At 36.1% G+C, this 25,894-nt stretch overlaps 1 protein-coding gene across 1 annotated transcript; it reads right to left on the bottom strand.

The window, feature by feature from the left end:
* Positions 1-15,300: 15,300 nt before the first annotated feature.
* LOC145691453 (HIG1 domain family member 2A, mitochondrial) lies at positions 15,301-25,346 on the bottom strand. The gene is made up of 2 exons (XM_081766901.1): positions 25,158-25,346; positions 15,301-15,669 (listed from the first exon to the last, which is right to left on the bottom strand). Exons 1-2 carry the CDS (start codon positions 25,309-25,311, stop codon positions 15,509-15,511), a joined length of 315 nt encoding a protein of 104 aa, XP_081623027.1. The 5' UTR covers positions 25,312-25,346; the 3' UTR covers positions 15,301-15,508.
* Between the last annotated feature and the right edge of the window lie 548 nt (positions 25,347-25,894).

Here is a 25,894-nt window from a genome sequence, read left to right as displayed (position 1 = left end):
ATCATTACTCTTACTGGTTAACTGGACATAAACACTAATGTTAACCTTCTGAACTGGAGTTTTATACTCTGTTGAGGGTACAAATAAATAAATAAATAATAATGGGTAAAAACTGTTAGGGATGGGCCGAGTCATTGTTTATGAACTCGAGTCGAATCGAGTTTGATAAATAGCTCACTCATTCAGCTCGTTTTAACTTGTTTTGAAATCATGGCCTGATGAGACTGCAAAGTGAAAATCATGTAAAATGTAAGCAGTAATGTGGAATACTTTTTGTGCTGCTCACGAGAGGGGACACTGGTCGCATCTAGTATCGTCTCGATAACAAGACGACAAGGGATTTTTATACCGACCTTAGTTCGGCTCGGTTGGGATGAGCCATTTCCTCTGTTTTGTTGAATTGAGTCTAGAGCTCGAGCAGGGTCTGTTGGGTAAACTGTTAGCTCGGCTTATTGTTCGGTTCGGCTCGTTACTGAATGAGATGTGAGCCAAGCTGTTCGAGCGATTGATAGGCCTAAGCCCGAGCCGAGCAGTTTTGAACTTGTTTAGCCGGCGCCTTAAACTTTTAGGTTTTTGGCTCGAGCCGGAATACTTCCTCTTCTGGATCTCAAACCCCGAAGTCCTTGCCTCCTAAGCTTCACGACTACCGAAATCGGAAGACAACTAGTTTCTAGTATTGTGATACAAACCGCCTATCTTTCATATTTATACACGGTGTAATAATAATAATAATAATAATAATAATAATAATAATATGCAGTAGTATCATTGATAATAATTATATTGTCTATGTAGGATACTTGGAAGAGAGTACTTGAAACTACACACAGGGTTTGGCTCGTTTTGTGTCGACTGATTTGAAACTCGACCCAAATTCGAGTCGAATTGGAGGGAATTTTTCTAGTCGAGCTTAAATATGTTTGTTTCGAGTCGAGCTCAAAGAAATCTATTTCTAGTCGAGTCGAGTTTCACAGAAAACTCGCTCGAACTTGCTCGTACCCATCCCTAAATGCCGTTGACAAGTGATAAGAAAATGTTCGAAATGGTGACTATTTTCTGCGATACATTCTTTATCATTCAAATTACAGTCTATGAAGCAAGGACTGCGATCGTGCGTCGCGATCCATGGTCAAACTCTCGCTGTACATGCTACACTTGCAATGTGTGTTGCAGAAAACGGGCACCATTTCGAACATTCGTTTCAGTAAACAATGAAGATGTGTGAGAAGCAAGGAAACTCCTAAAACAAGCACCACGATGGTGAGAGGCAAGAGACGTTTAAGTGCGGCCGCTTGGGCGCGAAATGTTTGGACACAACCTTTTATACAAATAGGTTTCTTATCTACATATACTGTATTTCATAACTAGAATACGGATGCTTAGGCACTAAAATATGAAAATAGGCACTGGAAATTTCAAAAAACTTCCACACCAATTTTGCAAAAACTAAAAATAACATCTTGAACACAGCAAAGTTCCAGCACATCATGAATAACTTATCTGTACAATAACCGCCTATTTACGAAAGTAATGCGTTTCATAACCCCCTTACGTAACTTGAATTTTACCTAAGTCGAATTTGTGAATTGTTTAAGTGGAACTTCGTAAGAAACTGCAATATTTTATTATTATGTGTATGTATATACATATCTATATTATTTACACAGTGATGTTTTATACATGAAACACTAGAGAATAGTATTTACTGTGATACAAACTATAAAAGTATGAAAAATAGGCAAATTATATATAAAGATTCGTACAAAATCTTTACCTGTCGTCGTATACTGCAGTAGATGTCGAATACGCAAACATGTTCATACGCGCTAGTAATTTTAAATGCGAATTGATGTTAAATGGCGTATTACGTAAGCTGGGAGGTTACTGTACCTCGATTCCTACGATACAACTAAAGAGCAAATTGCAATTTTTAATATTTGCACATACGAAGTCTGTCTGAAAAGTACCCAGGCTACTAGTACTGACAATTTATTTCTATGCCAAACTAGATAGTACCCCTCTCAAAGTAATCCACCTACACTTTAACATGTCTGGTACACCTCTGTGCACTGCTGGGATGTTCTGAAGTTACGTCGTTCTCAAAATGATAATCCCGTTCAGTTTCGGGAATTAGAAAAATCACAGGGGGTAATATGTGGTGAACAGGGGGATTTGTCCAGGGCAGTGATAACCTAGGCCAGAACTGCTGAGAGTTGTGACTAGGTGCGTTGTAATGACGCAGCAGCCACGATTTGTGTTGGCACAACACCCGTCTCGTCTCGAACTCGGTGTGAACGATACCTCTCACATTGAAGAATGTGATCAGCATGACTTTGACTATTGAGCTTTATTTTTTCCTCTTCGACGTACTTGGATTCTGGGTCATATTCAAATATGGAATCTGGAACCATCTCTCATGACCAGTGATAACTCTACGAAGCAAGTCTGATTCCGTTTTGTAACATGCGATGATGTCCTGATACCCTGCATGCAACATTCCTTCTGATTATCGTTCAGCAGCCAGCATAATTTTTGAGCAATTTTTCGCATGTCCAAATGTTCGATGATGATCTTGTAAACAGTGTTCTTTTCATCCAACTGACTGGTGATCATTTGGATAGTAAGTCTACGATCACCACACAATATCTGTCTTACGCATTCCACTTAATGTCAGTCCTATTTGTTGAAGACCTCTCGCATCTCTCTCTGAACCTCTTGTGCCAGTCAAGAACACTTGTGTGTGACTCTCCATATTGCTGACAAAGCATTTCAGTACCTGTGACGGAATTTTCCTCAACCGTGTCAGAAATTTCAGATTGATCTATTGCTCCGTTTTCCTCGGTCCATTGTTGCAATACATTATTTCAATGCACCTTACAGCTGAACCTCCAAAGATACAGATGTAAACAAAAGGATTTAAAAGTGAAAGAAAAAAAAAAAGAAAACGGTACAGCTAGCTGAAATTAGTCACATGCTACTAAGACATTATTTTACGTAATTAAATAATAGACTTTTCCTATTTCGCCCATGAACTACGTAACAGATCAAGCCTTGATATTTTTAGACAGACCTCGTACAATAATTACTTCGTATGTATGGTGGAAACACTACCAAAAAATGCATATAGAGACACGGAATAGAGTTAACTTTAAAACATTGCTATTATTTGCCTATACTATATCAGGGCTCATAGTGTTCTGGTCTCTTGTAGTTGAAAAGTGACAAAAAGCACACGAAAAAGTGACCAAATTCTCGTCATGCCCCTTTTTTCCTTTGTCAATTTCTCCATCACCTCTTACTTTGTTGTTTTGTTTCATCTTTTCTTCTTTACTTCTTTTTGAGCTTCCTCCTTTCTTAGGTTTTCTAAGTAAGTGGAACCAGTTCTGGCCTATTTCCGAATTTCTTCATCCCAGACATTATATTTAACTTAGCAATGAGATATTCAAATTCATCACCTACTCTTAAGAACATCATACAAGAAGCATAATATAAGGCGAACATAATGAACCACACAAACACAACGTTGAGCAGAGCGTTAACTATTACGAGAAGAAACTAAAAGACTATTATTATACAGTGAAACCTGTCTTTAACGGACCCTTTATTAAACGGAAAACTGTCTTAAACGGAAATATTTCACGGTCTCTTGAATTTTGGATTACAAAACATGTAAAAGTCCCTTCATTAAACGGAAACTGTGTTATGCGGACAACGGAAAGCAAAATAAACCTTTAACGGAAAATTCTGAGTTCAGGACTACAGCGTTCAGAAAATGTTTAAGACATTCTGCGAGATTGTAAACATATACATTACACTGTCTGCAATAAAGTGTTCGTTCTCTTAAGTCTTTCCGGACAGTGTTGACCTTCCCCAACCACTATTCATATTCACCCCTGCACAATCTGTCCTTAATCCCCGCAACTTAATCAAGAATCATACGGAAAGTCGGAAAGGGGAAGACGAGGTGGTGGAATACAGTTCGAAGAACAGTGTAGAATAAAGACGTATCAAGATGCTCTCCGAACGTCAGAAGTTTAAAGGAACTGCAACAATTTGCCTTACGAAAAAATGATTTTCATTTACTTAGTATAGTTTCTCAGATTAAAGGATGTGCGTAAAGTCGAGCAGCCAAGCAGTAATATATACAGAAAACCCTGCTTGACTAATGGGAAAAATTAAAGAAAACTTGTGCATATCATATTTTGCATTTATTTTATTTCTTCTGTGTATTACCTCGTAGAACAAAGAAGTACTGTAATTGAACACGGTACGTACTGCAATATATTTTGCATGCTTTGTCCCCTGTAAACATGTATTTTTTAAAAGGAAAGGTCTACCTCTATTAAGCGGAAACCTGGCTTTAACGGAAATTTTGGTGAGTCCCGCTCGATTCCGCTGAACACAGGTTTCACTGTATAAGAAAAAATAGACACAGAAGGGTTCTCAACCCCACCTTGAGAGCTTAAGCATCCACCAACCATCCACTGTGCTTTAGAAAGAATAAAAGCTGAAGTGAGAATAAAGCTGACTGTTTCACATGTGGAAGCAAGTACTGAAGCTTTAAGAAGAGTAACAAGTTTTTGCCTTTTTCCATTTATTTTTTTAATTTTTTTATTTTTTTAGAAAACTGCCAATGCAAAACATAAATCTCACGAAAAAGTCACTTTACCTCCCAAAAAAGTAACTTTAGTGACAAATTTGAAAAAAGTAACTTTTTTTTTTTATTTTTATTATAACTAAAAGTGACTCGTTATGAGCCCTGCTATATAGAAAACTAGCAGCGTTCACCCCGCTTCGCTGCGGTCACCCCGGAACGCAATAAACTTTGTTACTTAGATAATTTTTACTTTTTCGCTTTCAAATTGCAGTAAATGTTAACATTATAGCGCCTGTCATTTATGTTAACCCGCCGAGTGACCCGCTTCGCTGCGGTCACCCCGGAACGCAATAAACTTTGTTACTTAGATAATTTTTACTTTTTCGCTTTCAAATTGCAGTAAATGTTAACATTAAAACGCCTGTCATTTATGTTAACCCGCCGAGTGACACGGTCATGCGGGTTGCATATAAATACGTTTATTTTTATACCTATGATGAACTAATAACAAAGGATTTGTACGTATGGACACTTGAATGGTCAATTATCTCAAGACACTGGTAATTAAAAATTAAAGTGATATGATAAAAACCATCTAGGGTCCAAATCCTAATAACCCCCCAAAAATAAAAGAAATTGGTTCAGCCGTATTAGCGTGATGAGGGAACAAAGGTTTTGTACGTTCTCTTTTATAATATAGATTGATATAGCTTTTACGTCTACGATGTGTTGGAAGAGACAATGTACAAAAGGGTAAGTGTTCGTAAAATCTTGAACACACATTTGTGGATTATCACGTTTCACTCCCGTATATTATTCATATTATATTCAGACCCATTCATTACTCAAAGAGATTATACAGTAAAACCTGTCAACTTGGCCTGGTTCGTCTTGAACCTGCATTTTCCCATAAGACATTCGTTACTTATTACTCTGTAAGTTGGCCACCTGTCTATCTTGGAAGTTGGCCGCATTAAAGCAATATTTATCCTATGTTGATAATGATAAATTTACCTGCGTATCTTGGCCACGCGAATACGTTTTTTTTAAAAACTCTTTCGTATTCCCGTATGAGAGCCAAATGTTCTGTAATTGTTACTGGAGACAGAGAAGCATAGATTCCCACGATTTGTCCTTGGAGGTCAATGGCCAGAATACTACCCTGACAAAGGGGTGGTGAAGGAAGATGCGAATAAGAAAAAGCAGGTACAGGAATTCAGGAAATGGTTGTACGTATTTGTTTACCCTGTGTGTTTTGATAAAACCATTAGCTATATCGGCTTCTTTCATCAGTGGGGAGCTTTAGTAATTCCGAAAAATTCTCAAGGTTAAGCTAACCATCTCAATTGTCATTTATTGGCACGTGACTGCTTGTCGAATGGTAGCGGAGGTTTTGAGATATGAATTCCCTTAAGACTTTCTCAAAACGTCTTTCGCTCCAAGGGAAACATTTGTAGCTCATTAAGAAGAGGTAGTTACTACAAAATTAGAATGTTCATATGTGCAAAAAAGAATAAAAGACATACGCCTAGAATGAACCACAATGAATAAATTTGTTATTAATAACTGATCTGCTACTTTTCGAAAGGTATCTGCAGAAAATATTTGTCACTTCCGAAAAAAAAAAATAATATAAACTGCATTGAATTTATAACTTTGCTTTTCTTGTTTTCTGAATAACTCAGTGTGCTACAATATCAATTTCAATAAACTGCGTACATATGTTTCTATTTTATGGTTGTTTGTGTTATTGTGTTTTCAATCCGAATAATTCAGTGTACCAGACTAGTTTTCAGGAAGAAAAAGGTACATATATTAAATATACTGTAGTGTTTTTTTCTAGTACTGTAGATTGTTACGATTACTCAATATACATTATTTAAAAGTAGATGTCGTGGTATTGCTTATTAAAATTTTACAATCAAATAATACTAGAAATTCTATTCTAAAAATACGCAAATCACACTTATTTTCTGTAAGTTGACCATCTGTCTAAGTTGGCCACTTTTCAATGGAACGGATGGTGGCCAACATAGACAGGTTTCACTGTACTACAAAAGCAACTTTTATATATATAAGTTTATAAATGTTTCTTTTGATTTTTTTTATAGTTATGCAATTGCAATCGAAGAAAATTCTAAATATTGTTTCGTTTTAATAATGTATACTATTAATAAAATACATCGAAATGCCATATTTTTTGGGGGAGGGGGTCATACAAACCTCATGAGAGGCATTTCTTGAAATCAGAAGTATCTTTGGTATCTATTTATGTATAAATTGGTCAGAGCCAAAGTTGACTCAAATAATTCATATCTTTATTCACTTTTCTTACTGATATACAAGAATTCGTATTCGTATTTCTTTAACTTGGACTAATAAAAGTCGTAGTGAACTAACTTGGACTAAATTAGTTCTTCTGTACTCTGTTCTCTCTTGTCCATATGTAATTCTGTATAATGGTTTCATTTCTGCAACTGTATGTTTTTGTCCTTCTGAAATGACTCTTGATAATTATATTAACAAGTATGTAAAGATCAGTACACCGTATTTTCATCAGGAGTCCTTGGTGAGTGAGTCGGCAGACGTATTGCATTTATGCCCAATTAGTCCCGGTTTCGAGTTCAAATGGAGGACAATTTCTCTCGGATGTAAGCCGAAAAGCCGTTTGAATTCAGTTTTAAGTTTATGTGACACTTCCAGCATAACCTGGTTGTTGCATAATAACACCAAGGCGAAACAAACTTATTTCTGTCCATATGTGATATAAATACATAGAGCAAATTATTTGAACCAAAAAAACCTGGTTTAAACAAAACAAAGAAAAAAACGGGTTTAAACCCAAAAAACAGTTTTTTCTTGTTTTTCTTTTCTTCAATAAAAACCGTGGTTTTTGCCAACCCTGTTTAAAACATAATTCTAGCCACATATCATCCTACAGGATTGTAAATTTCTCTCACAGTTCTACTGTATTTGACTTCTGTTTATTCTGAATAAATAATAAATAAATAAATAAAGCTGTACGAGCGATTGAAGCAATCTTTTGAATGTGTATTCTGGGTTACTTTATTCATAGTTCTATTCCACATACTAAAAATATGCCAAACAAAAAATACTTAGCCTTGAAACAAAGAGCAAAAACATGAATATTGCACGAAATGGAAAGATGCTCGCAGAGTTCGAGTTGGTACGTATCGTGATCGATACAAATTCAATCTAAAAGAAAAAGGATTGTGAATGTATTCGATAACCTTGAGAAACAACTGGGGTGGTATACTTTATCATGAGGTGTTTATCGAGTCATTGACAGCTCCATAGCTCGGCGCACAATTAAAGCATCCAAGGTATAAAATAGATTTAAAAAACATACTAAATATGTATATTGCAATGATAAAACATCCCTCATAGTTAATAGTATGGTAGACAAACACCGTGTGCATGGGTTTCCTCGGGGTTCTCCCGTTTCCTTCCACTTTTTCATTCCACCATTTCATTCATTTCTCATCATCACCGTCTCCTTTAGCCTATCCGGCATAACCGTGGGACGTAAAACTCAAGATTTCATTTGATTTTTCCCCTCATAGTTAAGCATAAAACAGTGATAGAGAAAATGCAATAGTAGAAATGAGAGAGAGTTTTTCGCAGTAGATGCATCGGAAAACTCATTTGTATATAAGGTATAAGAAAAAGGAAATTACCATCCTGGAAAACCAAACTGTCACATCAGAATGACAAGTGATACTGTCGTAAGTTGATTTCTTTTTTTTATCGGCAGGTTAATAACGGCATACTAGAATGACCTTCCTATTTCACGGTTGCATTGCAAATGTAATTTTAAAGTTGTTGAGCGCTCTTTAAAGGAAGAGGAAAGAAAAATGGTGTTTAATAAGCAAGACAGGCATTTGGGAAGTCGCACAGGCATCGTGAAAATCCATAAAACAAACACTGCTTGATAAACTTACTACACTGCGAGGCGTATATCTAAAAAAAGGGCTGATATTTTTTACGCGGTATTGGCAACACTGATGAAATTGAGCATGCCCAAGTATTCTGTGCTTGCAACAGAGATATAATCGTCCGAGTGAAGTTGCATACATGCAAGTACCAGTAAGGTGAAATAGCTGCCGTAATACAAAATTCTACCAAATGTCAAGTGAGATCTATCATACGATTTCTGAACGCTAAGGAACGCACTAACTGCTCCCAATATTAAGATGTGCGCGGCCATTTGCATATGCTTTGTATCTTTCACGTGACTTTTTACCGCTTACTCAGCGAAAAGATGCTCCGATAAATGTTGCAGCGAGCAGAAAATTTGTCACTTTGCACTTCCCGAATGTTGATTTAAAATATATAATCAAATGATTAGGAAGAACTGAACGTGGTATTGGAATACTTGGAGACTGACATGCATGCTATCTACATAGGGACATTGGATTCAACGAACATCTCTTCACTTTTGACGCTGTATCTGCAACTTGAAAGCTGTTATTATGCACTCCCCCACTTCCCACCTGCTTCCTGATTGCTTTTCTATTCAATATTATACTACATCGTAAATAAATGCCTGTTGTTGACGACTGTATAAGATATTTTTCTTTTGCCACGTACATTCATTTACTACCCCTTTTCCTTTTTGGGATACAACCAGTTCTATAATAAAACATATACATTCATTCTCAGATTGCTATTTATTCATTTGAAATTCCTTGTAATAATGTCTTTATTACTTTGTATTAACTATTGCTTTCACACATTTGGATTATCATAAAATTCGGTTTTCCAGCAATGAATAGTATCGCGATAGTAAACTAAATTCTCGCATCACAAAGAGAGCAAAGAACAGCTTATTCCTGCAAAAACATAAAAACATCTTCCGAAACATTATCTATAGGGGTGAAAGAAGTCATCATTTTCGTAATTTCATACTTCCCGATCGCTCCTTACGGTTATTGACAATTATTGACGCTCGTTGCTTAACATTTATACTTCACATTATATCATTAGTTTAACGTTGCACAAACGAGACAGTATTTACCAAAATAATGTAAGAACGAAAGGAATGCGAATAGGGGAAGAAACGGAAGAACTCCGAGATTCCTCCCACTCGGTGTTTATTCGCCACAAAACCCATATCACACACTCACGCTTTGAACGAAATGAGCGCTCTACCGACTACCCCACCGAACTTGGGGGTTTTAGTATCAACATGCAAAATATTTCAAACTCGCATAGCATATGAAATATGCTCGATCCCTTAGATCAGTTTCTTTCATTTAATGTAACACGTGATAATGAACCCGTCAAAAAGAAGGAACCTGTTTCCTTCTCAAGTTTCAAAACCTAAAGATTATGGCGAAAAACAATATACTAAACAGCAACATATGAACATGATGTAGATCCAATTTACGATTTTTTCTCCTACACTAAAGGTATGAAGGTATCAACATTAAAACAGGAATTGGACATCATGAATACTTCCACATTCCACAGTGTACTGGAAACAAATAAATATTACTTTGGATAATTTTAGTTGCAAATTCTAACGGTTCCTTTTTCATTTTCCTTCATTTCATTGTGAATTGCTAAATAAAGAAATCTAGTCTTTGTTTCGTATTTTTGGAGAGGGATACTAGCAGAGATGTCCCCATGGTGGCACACCCTCCATCCCCAAGAACTGTATCTCCTCTCAAAGCTACATTCTGGTTACAAAATATTTTTACATTTTGCCTGGAAAAATTTCGTTTTATAATACGTTAAACATTTCGTATTGGCATTAGAAGAGCATACAAATACTTGACTCAAAGTATGATTAGAGAGAGATGACATGAAACTATTTAAATTCATGTACCATAAATTTTGTTCGCAAATTGCTGCATCATTTTTAATGTAACAATAATTTTAAAATGAGAATAAATACTTTCTTAAAAAAACTTATGAGACTCATCATCATTAATATATCATTACAAGTGTATAACTATTGATGAAAAATGATTAAATATATACCTTATAAATGAATACCAATAAATAAATATTGCATTATACGCACAAGGTACAAAGAATACTTTGGTATCCCGTATTTAAAGATCATGAGTCCGATTAAATTAGTCCGGCTATCCATTGGATATTGACCAAATGCATACGCTGATGTGCAACTTTATCAGCTATTTTCGTTAAGTCATAAGCATTTCTGAGATAAACCTCTTTGCGAATTAAGAATATTACAATGGAAAGCTAGATGCTAAAATACGACTACCCATATTCCAAAATTTTTCATTTCCGTAATTAGCGACCTTCACTTAATGAGAGGAAACTCCGAGAAAAAAAACTGAAATTAGTAGGAATAGAAACGGGAAAAGGTTAGAATTATGAGGGTGTCGAAAATGAATTTACCATTTGATCGTTGATCCAACTGCATTTTGTGGATGATTCACTAATATGATATTCCACTGCAAAAGCGAAAGCAAAAGCAAAAGATAATGCGCACAACTACAGAACATAGGTTTGCTACACATTAGTGAAAAACACAAATAATTTTCTAAGTATGAAGTTCGCAATTAAAAAGCATGCACTCAACCACATCTAAAATAATTTTCATTTTTAAATGTTCATAGAATCTCATTCCCTGACAACAGACATCCTAGACTTTTCCAGGTTTATAGCCCCTTGTCGTGACGAAGAGACATTCAGGAAAACCGTGTACCGTTCGAACTCATGAATATTTGCACTTGGAATTTCTGACTGCTCCGTATACAGAATATTTCATATGGATCTTAACCTCCACATATACAAACTTGTGCAACAGTTGAGTGCCGCGGATACGAGAATTCGCGGTCTTCGTTGCAATGATATTTTGAATATTTTTAATGAGGAAATCATTTCAAAACAAAGAACCAGTATGTTTCATACCTAAATGTTGTAAGCAAAACACTATGAATTATAGTTCAAATCAGAAATAATGAGTCTAGTCACAATTTTAATTTGAAAACAGGAAAATTTTTCTGCCGGACCCTGTACAAGGTCAGGTGAATAAAGGTCGTGACAAAGAATTTTGTACCTACAGGAACGCGCTTCTGTTTGCGCGGAATAAAACTAACGAATTGTATGGCCCATGGAACCCGAAGTTTCAATGCCGCATCACAAAAATTCTGCTAAGAGTTCCCTTTTTTTTAATGACAGGATCTCAGGGTTGTTTTAAACATGTGTATTTTTAAGGCTTGTTTTAAACATATGTTTATTTTAATTTTATTTTATTTTTGTAATAAAATCTGCCAGAGAAAGAAAATTGTCAAAAAGTGCTCCCCGTTCAGAAGGCTATTTTCTTTCCGTGCGAATGTTTTAATTTCTAGTGGCTACAGGAGTTCTAAAATTTATTCTTTTTTTCCCCTTGTTTCTAGCATTTATTATATTGTTTAAATGCTTATCAGTTAAGCTGCGAGAAAGTGTCGTGGTCGAAGGTTATACTACTTGTAGAATTTATATTAAAAATAGTTTCGTTCCCCTCCGGAACTCCGTTCTAAATTCTTAAAAAACCTTACACTCTGGCATAGCTTGTGTTGAAGAGACCAAGCGAGAAAGCGCAAGGCATGGCAGTCACCCGCGTGCCTGCCCTTAAAGCGTGATATTGTCACATCATTGCCGAACGTCAGTGAGGCTCCTGGAACGACTTGATCTACATTTGTTCGTCTGTCTGCATGTATGCATCACGCTACAGGACGTAATTTTTGGTCTTTTAACATTAAATTTTGAGGGTAGAGGCACAGATATCCGGAATTTGTTGTATAGATTTTGACTGCGATCTGACATAAAATTTCAAAATTAGTGGTTCGAATCCCGCTTTAAACAAGAAGCTCTATCTCATATAGCCTTGCTACTGATCCAAAACTATAATCAATCAAACCAAACAAACTAATTTTCAGCATTTCGAACAAACTTCCGTTGCAGGATAAATTTGGCTTTAACTTATTTTATATATTTAGATTTGGCGTGTTCAAAGCACAAGGGATCCAAGTCCATTTTCAAAAAGGTTCAGTTTGCTCAACAAACGTAGTATCTTCGTAGCCAAGTTCGAAATAAACGAACGAAAAAAAAAAAAAAAAAACCGTGGAAGTAGTGTGGACTACGGTTTCATAGAACAACCACTAGACAAGGGCGTTTCTGAAACGGGGGAACAGGACGACAAATTACCCCTCCCTGCTATTAAATTTAAGATATTAACATTACATTGTGTACACTGCAGTGTGGGAAAGACTAACAAGTCGAGCTTCGATTGCCACAACTACGTTAAATAAACGCAGGGTGTCAAAAAGAATACACCAACGGAAAACACCAGATCTTCGCAACCACGAATCCCAAACGAAAGAAAGAAAAACTACGTCACAAGATAAAATTTAGACTTTTATATGTTTGCCGCTAGAGCTCCGTTTAGAGGTCATCCTCCCCCTACCCTGAATTTCAAATTTTGGGCAGTAATGCAGATTTAGAAACCTTTTGCTGAGCAAAGTCCAACAGAACAAATTTGAAGTCCTTATACTGAATAAATACGGATGTTATTTATTTATTTATTTGTAAGGAACACAACAGGCAAAGCCCAATTATAGTGTTGGTGCATTACAAAATAAGTTTACAATAATTTTCTTGAACATATTACAGATATGTTTTGATCAGTTATAATCCATTTCCATTGGTCGTAAGGAACTACAGGCCTATATTGCTCTTTTGTATCCCCCCCCCCTTAGGATTCCAAAGGTGGCTCTACTTTCGAGTTTCAGGCCTGCTTAAGATTCTGGAAATTGGGCCTAAGCAACTTTCCAGTTTTAATCATCTGTATTTCCTCCGTATTTATTCGGTGTAAGGACCTCAAACTTGTTATGTTGGACTTTGCTTATCAAAAGGTTTCTAGAACTGCCGTATTGCCCACAAAATCTGAAACTCAGGGTGGGGGTGGATGTCCCCTTGCCCCCACGGACGCCCCTGTTTAGCGACTGTCATATGAAACTAGCCCACGACCTTTCACTTAATTTTAGTTTCATTTATTTCGGACTCTTGACTGCGAAGATATTACGTTTTGAAATAGAATTCATTTGTTGAGCAAAACTAAATCTTATTGAAAATGGATTTGGATCCATTGTGCTCTGAATGTCCCAAATATTACTTCTCTTCAATACAGTTAACTGCAGAAAATATCCTAAAGTTAGCACAACATTAAGTGTGCTTCAAACAGTCTTCTTTTTCTTGTTCACCTCAACCATAGGTTGATAGACAACATGGAAATTTATGTACTTTGATAAAGCCTCTTCTTCGTAACTGCGTCTAGATATTCTATCCTTGGTCTTCCTCTTCCTGGTTTTCCTTTTTGTTTATCAGCACGGTGATCCAATCGGAGTGCCGAATAAGATGGCCAAGCATGCTGTTTCTTCTTTTTCCTATTATCTTCATGATCTGTCGTCCCTCATTAGCTTCCTTTAGTACGGCTTCAAATAGTACTTTTCGAAAATTTATTAATTAAAATAATTTTATTAGCACCAGTGTTCCGAAATAGCAATCAAATTTTGCAACTAAAGTTTCACCCGCCACTAGGTGATCATTTGAGTAAAAATTATGCACACGTGTACACTTCAGATAGCAGTACAATTATTTGAGTCAAATGCCGCAAAGAATGCATGTTAAATCCTACTGTCAACCCTCCAAAAATTCGTTGCATTGCATTGCCTTTTAAAAACAAGTAACTGATACCCACTCTGTACTTAACTGACTTCATCCTCACATTTTCCAATACCATCACACTTCTAGAAAAAATAAACAAACCCCATTGTTTATGAAACCCAAAAGTTCAAAAAAGCTCTCCACTGTCTTCTGTCCTTAGCCAACTAGATCCAGTGTCTGCTTTGTATTCATATTTCTGCTAGATCAATCTTTAATAGTGTTATCTAGAACAAACACAATTCAAAATATACGGCTACAACTTTCATAACTCTTATTTAAAAAAAAAAAAAAAAAAAAAAAAAAAAAAAAAAAAAAAATTGGTTTAACATCCCACGGTATGCTCTTTAGGTTAAAAGAGACGCTTGATAAGCGAAAGTGAATGATTGTGAAATTCAATTTTTGTGCTCTCATACCTGGAATCGAACCCGGATCACGTGGACTAAAGACATACGCACTAGCCATTAGACTAACGGGGAGGGCTACTATCTCATATGCAAACATGCATCTTTATTTACTTACACTTTTGTCTTCCTACGAATACTGGAAATAGTTCAAGAAAACATCAAATCGAAGTCCAGCTACAAGATTTTGAATCGTGTTTCGGTGAACTGAATACCAAACGAAATGAAATCCGTAGTTTAACGTATCATGTTTATACGCTATAGTCTAAACGAGACAATGATAAATGCAGAGAATAATGATGATTATGGAAGATGAGGCATATAATGAAGGAGAACGAGATGAAACGGAAGAACCGAGAAAAAAGAAACAACAAAAAGAGACACGATGTTGTCTGCCACAAGTTTACGAGATCTCAGATCAAACCATTCCTTCCAGTGATTCTTCGCATCTGCAGTAAGCATTCTATACTGAATCATAGCAAAAATTCAATAGCGCTAATGGATGATTATCTCACTGCAATACCAACAGATACAGCTTCTTTCTTACTTTTTGATTTTTAACATTCATCTGTAATGTCAAATATTCACTACAAAAAATAGTATTCTAAAACTTTTTAATGCGCTACTATATACATTTTAAACAATCATAATAGACATATGGAATACGTTCTTCTATATGCTACTTAGTTAACAAAGCACTGGTCTGTGAGTCTTTTGGAATTAACTTAAACGTGCAGAATTTTAAAAGTCCTGAACTGTTCACAGACATATTATCTGCAGCGTAAGTTACTGCATCACTTTGAATTTACTTTTTCATAGCGGTTATTCCGATTCCTGCAATCAGTGCTAGCACAGTAAGACCCTGAGCTGCAATTCGGAGGCGCATCATGTATTGGGACACCTTTCGCCGGCCTTGTCGAAAGCTCCATAAGCCATACGACAAAGCACCTACAGTAGCTAATGCACCTGCAGAGGAACAAGAAAATAATCACAAATAAACATCATGATGTTAACTACTAAAGGAAAGAAACTAACGCATAATTATGTCTATTAACTTAAACTAAGATATGCATGTAAATATATAGTGATGTCAAAATTTTTAATAGGAACATCCACCTTCGTTAGTAATTTATTTACACATACGAAGCGTTCAGAGTACTAACGGCAAACTCAACATATTAAGTTCGCACTTACTACCCAGAACACCTTATATATAAACAAACAAATAAATCCACTGATTTATTATTTACTTATCTGCGAAACTATTACAGGTAGAACTTTGAAATTTTGAATCAATATTTTTCTTGCACCCTAGGCTGTAGATAAGACAGGGTATTGCGAAATGCGTATCATAAGGGTGAAAAGGGAGAGAGGAGCAGGGGCGTCATTTAGGGGGGAAAGAGGGGGCAATTCCCCCCCCCCCCTCAAGAGTTTGAGGAATGCATATACTTTAATCAATTGTCTACTAGTATACTAGTACTAAACGTTAAAGTCTTTTGTCGTTGGTGCTCTTGCCCCCCTCAAACGAAGTCTGAAATGACGCCCCTGGAGAGGAGTTTTAAAGATTTTTCTGCCGTTTGTCAGCTCTCTACGGATGTAAATGAGTAAATCCACTTGTGTATTTATGAAACTATTGGGCTAAGAACTGCAAATTTTGTACAAATGTTCTCTTGAACCATAGCCTGTACATAATATGAGATATTGCGAAATGCTTATCTTAAGAAGTAAAAGGCGGAGGGTTTAAATATTTTTCGTCGTTCACTAGATTTCCGAGCCTGTTGTATGTAGGAACTTGAGATTTTGCATTAATGTCCTCCTTGAATCCTATACGTAGAATCTGCGTCGAAACTCTTAGCTGTAGTATTTGAAATTTTGCATAAACGTTCTCGTTGAGCACTAGGCGGAAGTAAGTTTCCCGAAATGTGAATCTTGGAAGGTAAAAGGGATGAATGTTTTTACGTAGCTCACCAGATTTTTGAAGCTATTAACTGAAGGAATTTAAAATTTTCTACTAGTTTACCGTTAACTCTTGACTATAAACTACACGGGATTTAGCGAAAGGTGAAACCTAAGGGTGAAGCTGGGCTTTGAAGTATTTTTCATAGTTTTATCACACGATTTCCGAAACAGGCTAGCAAGAACTCTTCTCACTGCATACTAGGCGGAAAATAAGATAAAGAGTTTTAAGAAAATCGGCCTCTAAGGAGAAGAAGCTGCTTGTAATTCGTCTTAGGATGCAAGATGGCCGAGCCGGGACGTTTCCACACCATGCTCTGCTGTTTTGACTCCGAAGTTAATGCAGTACTCACGCTTCGTCGCCAGTGAAATGACGTCCACAAAACTATCGCTCTCTTCAAAGTAACGCTGCAAATGGTTTAGTGATATGATCATTTGCTTGCTCTTATTGATATCATTAAGAAGCTTAGGAACCCACAGACACGACACCTCGCGGTATCCCAATAAATAGTGTACTATGTCATAAACACTACTATAGAAAATGTCAAGTTCCCTGGCAATGTTCTTCATACGAACACGTTGATCCATTTTCTTCATTTCGTCCACAAACGTAATGTTGTCCTGAATCAGCGCACGATGGCTCATTCTCGTGGACACCCACATTTTCATACTCCGTGCACCACCAATGAACACTTCGCACTAGCAAACACATCTTCCTATACGCCAGTTTCATTTCCCTGTGGATATCTATGGCTCTGTGCCCCTTGTACCATAGAAAACGAGTGACATTGCTGGTCTTATTGCGTGGACGTCCTGAGCACTCCGGATATTTGGCAACTCATAACATAGTCGTGCGGTAAAAGAAATCGGAAGTCACATCGGGGCTGTTCCAAGAAAAGCCTATCGTACTGCTTACATCTCGATTTTGTATTAAACCAGGGTGGTGGAAAAAAATCATGATTTTTTTTAAAAAAATCATTTTTGTTGATTTTTTTTATTTAAATCGATTTTTTGATTTAAATCAAATCTTTCTCCTCGTATAATACAAGTCGTGAACTGAAGAAAAATCATTAGGAATTAGTATTAAATGCTAATTATGCCATTTAAGTGAACGTATAGGGGTTGAATTTTGAATTATCCCCAATCGTTAACTTATATCAATCCCAAACAATGTTTCTTAACCCTTTTAAATTATGACTCTTTTTAAAGGTAAATTATAGACTTTCAGTCAAGCAACTACAGCATCATCCCTATTTATCCTAGGATCATGATACATACATCACTGTCTTTAGAACAGAACAGCTTTTGAAACGGCAACATTCACATTTCCCTATCATGTCCCTGAAGCGGGAAATTTTGTGAGTAATCGTCATTTTTTAAACTTTTTTAAAAAAATTTTGATCACCTCTGGATTCCCCCTGTGTTAACGCACATATCTCAAAATCAACTGGGAAATGCTAAGGGGTGTACTAAATATGTGTACAAAATTTCAAGCTTCTATCTTGAGTAGTAAGGGTGAGGAAACTATTTAACAATGGGCTAAGAACATTCCCACAATGCCCCAGATCTAATATAAAAATTTCCTCAGACATCCCTATTTATCCTAGGATCATGATTTGTACATTATTCTCTTCAGAATAAAACAAATTTTCAAACGGTACCCTTCAAATGTCTCCACCATGTATTTGGGGCGGGTAAATCACGAAAAAAGGAATTTTCTGTTAAAAATATACATATATTTTAAATTTTTACCTCTGTGGACACCTCCCCCTGTTTTAAGGCAGAGATCTGAAACAAATCTGAAAAATACTGAGGGGTGCACTGAGTAAATGTGCAAAATTTCAATCTTGTAGGTGCAAAAGTAAGCCCGCGAAAAATAATATTCCCCAAATACCCCAGATTCTCGTATAAAACAGGATCTCAGGTAACAGTTTCCTGAGACATCCCTATCTATCCTAAGAGCATAGTACGTACATCGTTTTCTTCAGAATAGAACAGCCTTTCAAACGGTACCATTCATATGTCTCCATCTGAGGTGGGACAATCACGGAAAAAGCTATTTTTTTGTTAAAAATATCCTTTTTTAAACATTTTTGCCCCTTTGGACCCCGCTCTTTCCACGCAGAGATCTGAAAACATCTGAAAATTATTAAGGGGTGCACTGAAAAATGTGCAAAATTTCAGTCTTCGGAATGCAAAATGTAACCCGCCAAAAAATAATAATAATACGCATAGCAAAAAATATCTTTTTAAATTTATGACGTCATCATACACTATGCCTCAACGCAGAATGGTGTGAAAGCATATGTAACGTTTTCTAAAATGCTTTCAGTCTTGAAGAAAACGAAGTAAAAAGCCTTATTGGTACTTTTTTAATCGAATAATGAAGATTCTACCCTATCACCTAAAACTGGGTGATATAATTTAAAAGGTTAGGCATAAAGGAAAAAGTACAGCAACGTTTATCAAAATGACACTTTTTTTCACAAAAGTTACTGATATTTGGCAGAAGCCTATTTTTAAAAACTCAGAACTAGCTTGCGGCATGAAATACATAAATTTCGCCTAAAGTTATAAAATTAACAAAAAAATTCTTTTTTTGAGAGGGCATAGGACCCCTCTAAATACGCCCTATTATATGGGAACAAACAAACAGACACGCACAAAAAAGAATTTTCGTCTTAAATGTGGATGGTGATTTTCCCGTTGGAATAGTTAACAATTTTAAAACCCAAACCCAATGTTGCGAAAAGAAGAAAGCAGGATTGCTCCGTTACCTATTCAAAACGGGATTTTCCCTAATCATCCTCTGCATGACACTTGTTTTCATACTATACTGTACACTTGAGTCTCATTGTATTATGATTATTAACTTCCATAATCGAAATAACAGAACAGAAACGAGATTTTACTTATTTTCACTTTAAATTAATTTATTTCGGAATTCGATTTAAATCAATCCACCCTGTATTAAACTATATTGTATGCTTAAAAAAAAAAATCCCTTGCACAAAGGTAGGTCTAATATACTCGTAATTAACACCAGAAAAAGTATTTGCATCATTGTTGGGAGTATCAGTTTCACGGTGAGAAGAATACAAGTAACAATAAATACAATACGCTAAATAACAGTTTATTTTTTTTTTTTTTTACATTACAGATATAAATAAATAAATAATATATTCCATCAGAATAACAACTATCAATTGTTATCGGCAACGAACGTCGTCATTTTAACGCCATAAAATTTAGTTTTTCTCGAAATCTACGCATGACAACTTACCGTCAATCATGTCACTTTGTTCAGCTGGATGTCATGTATTCGTTGATATATAAAATTTTCGGACAACATTAAACAAAAATTAGAGTTTAAGAATTATTCTACACTGTTCTCTTGGTAATATCATAATAAAAAGCTTCATGAGGATATACCTCAGTATCAGTTGCATCTTAATAGGAGGTGTAGTTAATGTAGATAATGAAAAACTACAAATTTAGATATAATGAAAAAGAGGAAGAGAAACTGGGACATTGGCTGAGAAGGAACAGTGTCATGAGGAATATGCTAGAACGTACGGTGGAAGTAAAAGGAGGTTACAATTGACGGACGGTATTAAAACTTGTCTCAACTTGTAGCAAGTGATCCAATATCGGTAGTTTTTTTTTTTTTTTTTTTTTTTTTTTTTTTTTTTTGTTACAGGCTGATCATATAGAATTTATAAGATAGTTGTGTAAAACCCTAATCTTTTAGCCAATGATCTTTTTCTTTATGTGAGTTAGGAATGCTAGTCAGACACTTAGTTTTCCGACATGGTCTCGGCAACTAATCCTGTTGCCTTCGACAGTCAAGAAAGATACTAATTGAATCGGAATATTATACGTAAAGCCCTTTTAATAATGATCGATTCAGCTGAAGAATAGGATTGGCTGCCGAAATCATTAAAATAAATAAATAAATAAATAATAATAATAATCGTTTGATTACGATTCTTAGAGCACACAGACAAAAAAAGATTATTGCTTGTTAGTAAGAATGACATAGATATCCATACATACAAAAAAGAAAATGTATAGTTTGCGTAGAAACAAACTTTTTTTTTTTTTTTCATATTTCGAGTCCAAATGGAGAACAATTTCTCTCGGATGTAAGCCGAGAAGCGGTTTGGATGTCGCTTTAAGCTTATGTAACCCCTTCCAGCATAACCCTGTTGTTGCACAATAACACCATGGCGAAACAAACTTATTTCTGTTCATATGTAACATAAATACACATAGCAAATTATTTTTTAAAAAAAAATAAAGGTTTAAACAAAAATGATTGGGTTTTGTAGTTTCTTCAATAAAAACCATGTTTTTTCCAACCCTGCTGCATGAGATATCGACTACAGTTTAAGATAGAACCCGAACCATCATAACGCGTTCCAATTTCAGTACTCTCCCAACAGACATCGAACCCGGAACTACGTACATCAAAGTTGCGCGCACAAGCCAGTAGACCAGCGAGGAGAGCTTCGAAAGTTCTAAGTACTGGACAGAATTGCCGTAAGTAAACATCAGTATAAATAAAAAACAAACTCTACTTTGAAATATTATTTTCAAAACCTACTAAAAATAAAATTTTGTGAACGCGTTTTTTCAAAATACCAAGGCAATTACGTTTTGGAGAACAAATTCTACAACATTCTTAGAGTTTAATGAATGAAAAAAAACTTAGCAATCGATAGACCTGGTTGAACTGAAAATAATATGAATGAGCGCAAATCCTCATATGCAGTATTTGAGATAAACTTAAATTTTTTGCTCCACGATAATCATTCCACCTATTAAGTTGAAACCGATACTGAAGTATACAATAATCAAACCTTTAATTAAGACACTAACAAGATAACAGAGCACAGTATGGCTAATAAGTTCTGTTTAGCTATAATATAGTCCAAAGATAATGATGTACATCAATCGATAAGCAAATCGAGGTGAACAAAATGACGTGCTTGAGAGTAAATTCACATGAGTAGTTCTAAGAAAAAACATTTTTATAGTGTTAATAAGTACGTCGAAAGTTGCCACTCTTATGCAGTTAATATTTTTTTCTGATATGCAAATTTACCCACGGATCCACAGATTTGTAAAATTTGAAGAACAAACTTGTAATAATATTTTAATCGACTAGTGTGTAAATAGACTAAATATGTTGGGTTCTTGCCTATGAGATGCGTATTTACGTAAAAATACATTAATGAAAGTCGAACCCGTTATGCACAGATTCACTCATATGATAGCTAGTAACCACGTGAAGTGAAGTATCTGACATAAATGTGCCAACTCATGACATGCAACGGCAGGAGTGGCCGAGAGTTAAGGGATTTATAAACTTGTAAAATTTACGTTAGTAATGTGTTATGTTACTTTGCAACACGAGCATGCAAGCAACGAAAAAATACAGAGATATTATTTATAACTTCTTCAGTAACGCACAAATATATAATTCAACACATAAGGTAAGTGAGCTTATGCCATATACAGCGTTTTGTGCTATCCTTGTTTGTGTGTATTCTCACTTTCGCTGCTCTCTACGGACACACCCCATTGGTGGCCCCTGCTGCGCTTGTTATGTCTCGGTTAGATATTATTTGTGCCTTTTAGTAACCACGTACCACAGGCTCGTTAGTGTCTTTTGTATAGGGGGATCACAAAGTCCCGTTACCCCTATCGCATACCACGATATTCGTAGATGGTCGCATTGTATTAATGAGATCATTGCAGAGGACAACTTTGAGGTAGTGTGACTATTTATTGCAGAGTGTCTGTGTATACGCCATCGTTTTCATAACAGAGTATGATTCTCCTCTACATTGCTGGTGTGATGGCAGTCAATGCACATTGAACAGAAGCATTAAGTACGTCAACACTTCTCGTAACGTGTGGCAACAAACTTCTGTTTTATGAAACCCAATAGTGGCAACAAACTTCTGTTTTATGAAACCCAATAATTCATTGTCGCAAGATGACAGAGCAGGACTTCGGGGTGGCCACTCCAAAGGTGGAGGCAAATTGACGAAACCATCCATTTATCAGGAAATACCTCGCTGAGGTATTTTCTAACGCCAGTAAGCGTAATGGACTGGTGCTCTTCTGCTGGAACCATACATGACCGACGAGTCGCCGATCTTGCAGATACGGAATAAATCAAGCATTTTACATGGTGAGATATGCAATATGTTTCATAGTATCGTCAAAGAAATATGGACCTACCAAATAGGTTGTACACATTGCAGCCAAAATCATGACAACTGGTGGGTTGCATTCAAAATGAAATGAAATGAAATCTTTAAGTTTTACGTCCCACGATTATCCGATTAGGCTAAAGGAGACGGTGATGATGACTAATGAATGAAATGGTAGAATGAAGAAAGTGGGAGGAAACGGGAGAACGCCGAGAAAACTCACGCACACGGTGTTTATCCACCACAAAGTTCACTTGTCGGGGGCTGGGATCGAACCCGGGACCTCAAGCACCAGTGGTGAACGCTCTACCACTGAGCCACCGCGGCCCCAGGGTTGCATTCAAGTTCTTCATAAATATGTTTTCTTTACTCCAGAAATAAATGTTTCTGACTTTAGCATTCCGATATATTGCACACTCGTCGGAGAAAAACACTTTTCCCTTTGACGCAAGAGTTGTAAAGACATCGAGCATTCGTCCGCAATCCTGCTGACGTTTTTGCATGTCACTATCACTCAATTCGTTCACAAACGAAGGTTTAAATGCCTTTAACTTCAATTCCTTCTTCATATGTTTTTGTAATGTCGAGTATGGAACAGCCACTTCCTGTGACCGCTTACGAATGATTTTTTTGGTGAACGTTTCTCCATTTTGTAAGTGGACTCATCAGCCACGATTTAGATGCATACCGGCACCTGCAATAGTAAGTAACAACAATTCATTCACATCTATGTAATACACAGAGGGTAACGGAACTTTGTAGTCACTCTGTACAATAGTTCTTATCATGTACGTACACTGAAGCCCCCTCCCTAAACTGAACTTGTACACAGGAATGCAAATCCACACCCTAAAAGTTATAGTTGAGATACGAAAAGTCGATCTGGTGAAAAACAAGTATAATGAATGTGCAGTTTTTCTTTAACTAACGAAATAAAACTACTAAGTAAGAATAGTCGGTTATAAAAATGGTAATTTCAGGTAGTGTAGATATTGTACGGATCCATATATAAATCAATTGCATATATATTTGTTTTTCAATAAAGCCATTCCTTGTATCTTAAATAATCATTTTTAGAGTGTGGCCTTGCAATCTTCTGTACAGATTTACTGTACGAGGACTTCAGAGTACGTACACGATAAGAATTATGATGCTTAAGAATTAACCAACGTGTGCTAGGTGGCCACTAAAAAGCACAAATGCAGTCTAACCGAGTCAGGGCAGGACGGTTCGTCGGTATTAGAGGGGATGCGTCCGTAATGAACAGGTGCGTCTGCGGAGGTAGGTATACACCTAAACAAGGATAGTGGAAAATCACTGTATATGACATAAAAACACTCACCATGCGGGTTGAATTGTGTATTTGTACACTACTGAAGACGTTGTAAGTAATATCCCGATATTTCTTCATTGCTTGCATATTTATGTTCCAAACTAACTTAACACATTATTAACATAAATTTCATAATTATGTTGATTCCTTAACTCTCGGGCAGTTCTACCGTAGCGCTTCATGAGTTAGCACACTAACTTCATATACTTCACTTCACTTTGTATAATGTAGGGCTAAACTTCCACAGATGGCGGCCACGGATTGGACATGCAAAGTTCTAGATTACTGGTCCCCCTTTCTGCACCAAAGTGTATTATTTAAGGGGTTAAATTCCAAAGTTGGGCGTCCGTTTCTAGCAAAATTTTTGAAATTTACAGGAAAGATATGGATAATTTGATCGTTTGTGCGCTTGATAGTGTATAAGAGTCTCGAAAAATCTGTTTATTTGTTATATATAAGCGGTTATAAACATGGGACTATACGGCGAGCGGAGGGAACTACTTGGCGCAAGGTAACCAAACAGTTGCATTGTGGGAAAGAAACGAGCATTTATGGTATCAACATGGCGAATGTGCAAGGGCAATGAACTAACAGTTTTAACACTTGTGAAGCAATACGTTGATAACGAGCAAAATCTTCTAAAAGTTTGTGAAGAGCACGGGTTAATGAACCTAATAACAAATTGCAGAAAGTGTGGAAAGGAGATAACAGCGAAAAAACGCGGCAAAAGCGGACGCCCAACTTCGGAATAAATGCCTATTTAAGTGACATAGTATTGCCAAGCGGGCAATAGCGAGTGAAGGCGGGTTGTTTTGTCATTGTACATTGTAACATTATATACACACTTTCCCCTTCTGTAACAATAACCCGAAAATATACAAACATATTAAAAATCACTATGATGTATATACCCTTTCTGGATAACTTTCAGTTAAGCTTACCAATTGGAACAAACGGGTTCTCTTTAAATTTTCGAATGAATTTTTCTTGCCCAGTCTCTTCCTGCATAAACTGTTTACTCTCAATTTTTTGACGAAGCTGAATCCATTCTAACTCATCTTCGTCTTTCAAATCTGCTCCCTTTTCGGGAGCCATATTCGTCTTCCTTTTCTTCTTAGAAAAATTATTATTAATAAAATTGAATATAAACATTTGTGTCGCAGCAGTTTGGTTAAATCAACTATTACTAAGTTTCTATTATTATTGTTCAAAGGTTGGAAAATTGTATTAAATAACATTGGTCAAAATGTTCACGACACTAGTCTCAATCAAAATGGCACGGGTATAAGCCCGAATTCGCTTGCTCTAAATGATATATTGCTATAAAGTAAATAAATTGAAGATAATAAATACGTTGATGCCAACTATGACCACACTATAAAATTGAAAACGAAAGAAAATGAAGCTAAATATCACTTGTAAGAAATAAAATAGTTGTACGAAATTGACTTCAAAACAGGCCATCCAAACCAGAAACCATATTGTCTCGAAACATCATCAGTATCTAGTTACCTCAGTGAAGATCATTCTCCCGGAAATAATAATTGGTTGCTTTAAAAGACAAAGGGGAATGAAAGAGATAAATCTTTAGAGATTGTTACAAGATGCGAAATAAAAAAAATAGTGGGTGCTGGTCTAGTTAATGCACACCACACTTTACAAAACTTACCGGTAAAAT

Source organism: Thermobia domestica, chromosome 1 (assembly GCF_964235325.1).
Source record: "Thermobia domestica chromosome 1, izTheDome1.hap1.1, whole genome shotgun sequence".
Taxonomy (NCBI): Eukaryota; Metazoa; Arthropoda; class Insecta; order Zygentoma; family Lepismatidae; genus Thermobia; species Thermobia domestica.
Note: the sequence above shows the minus strand (reverse complement) of the source record. Positions and strands in the feature narration are given on the sequence as shown.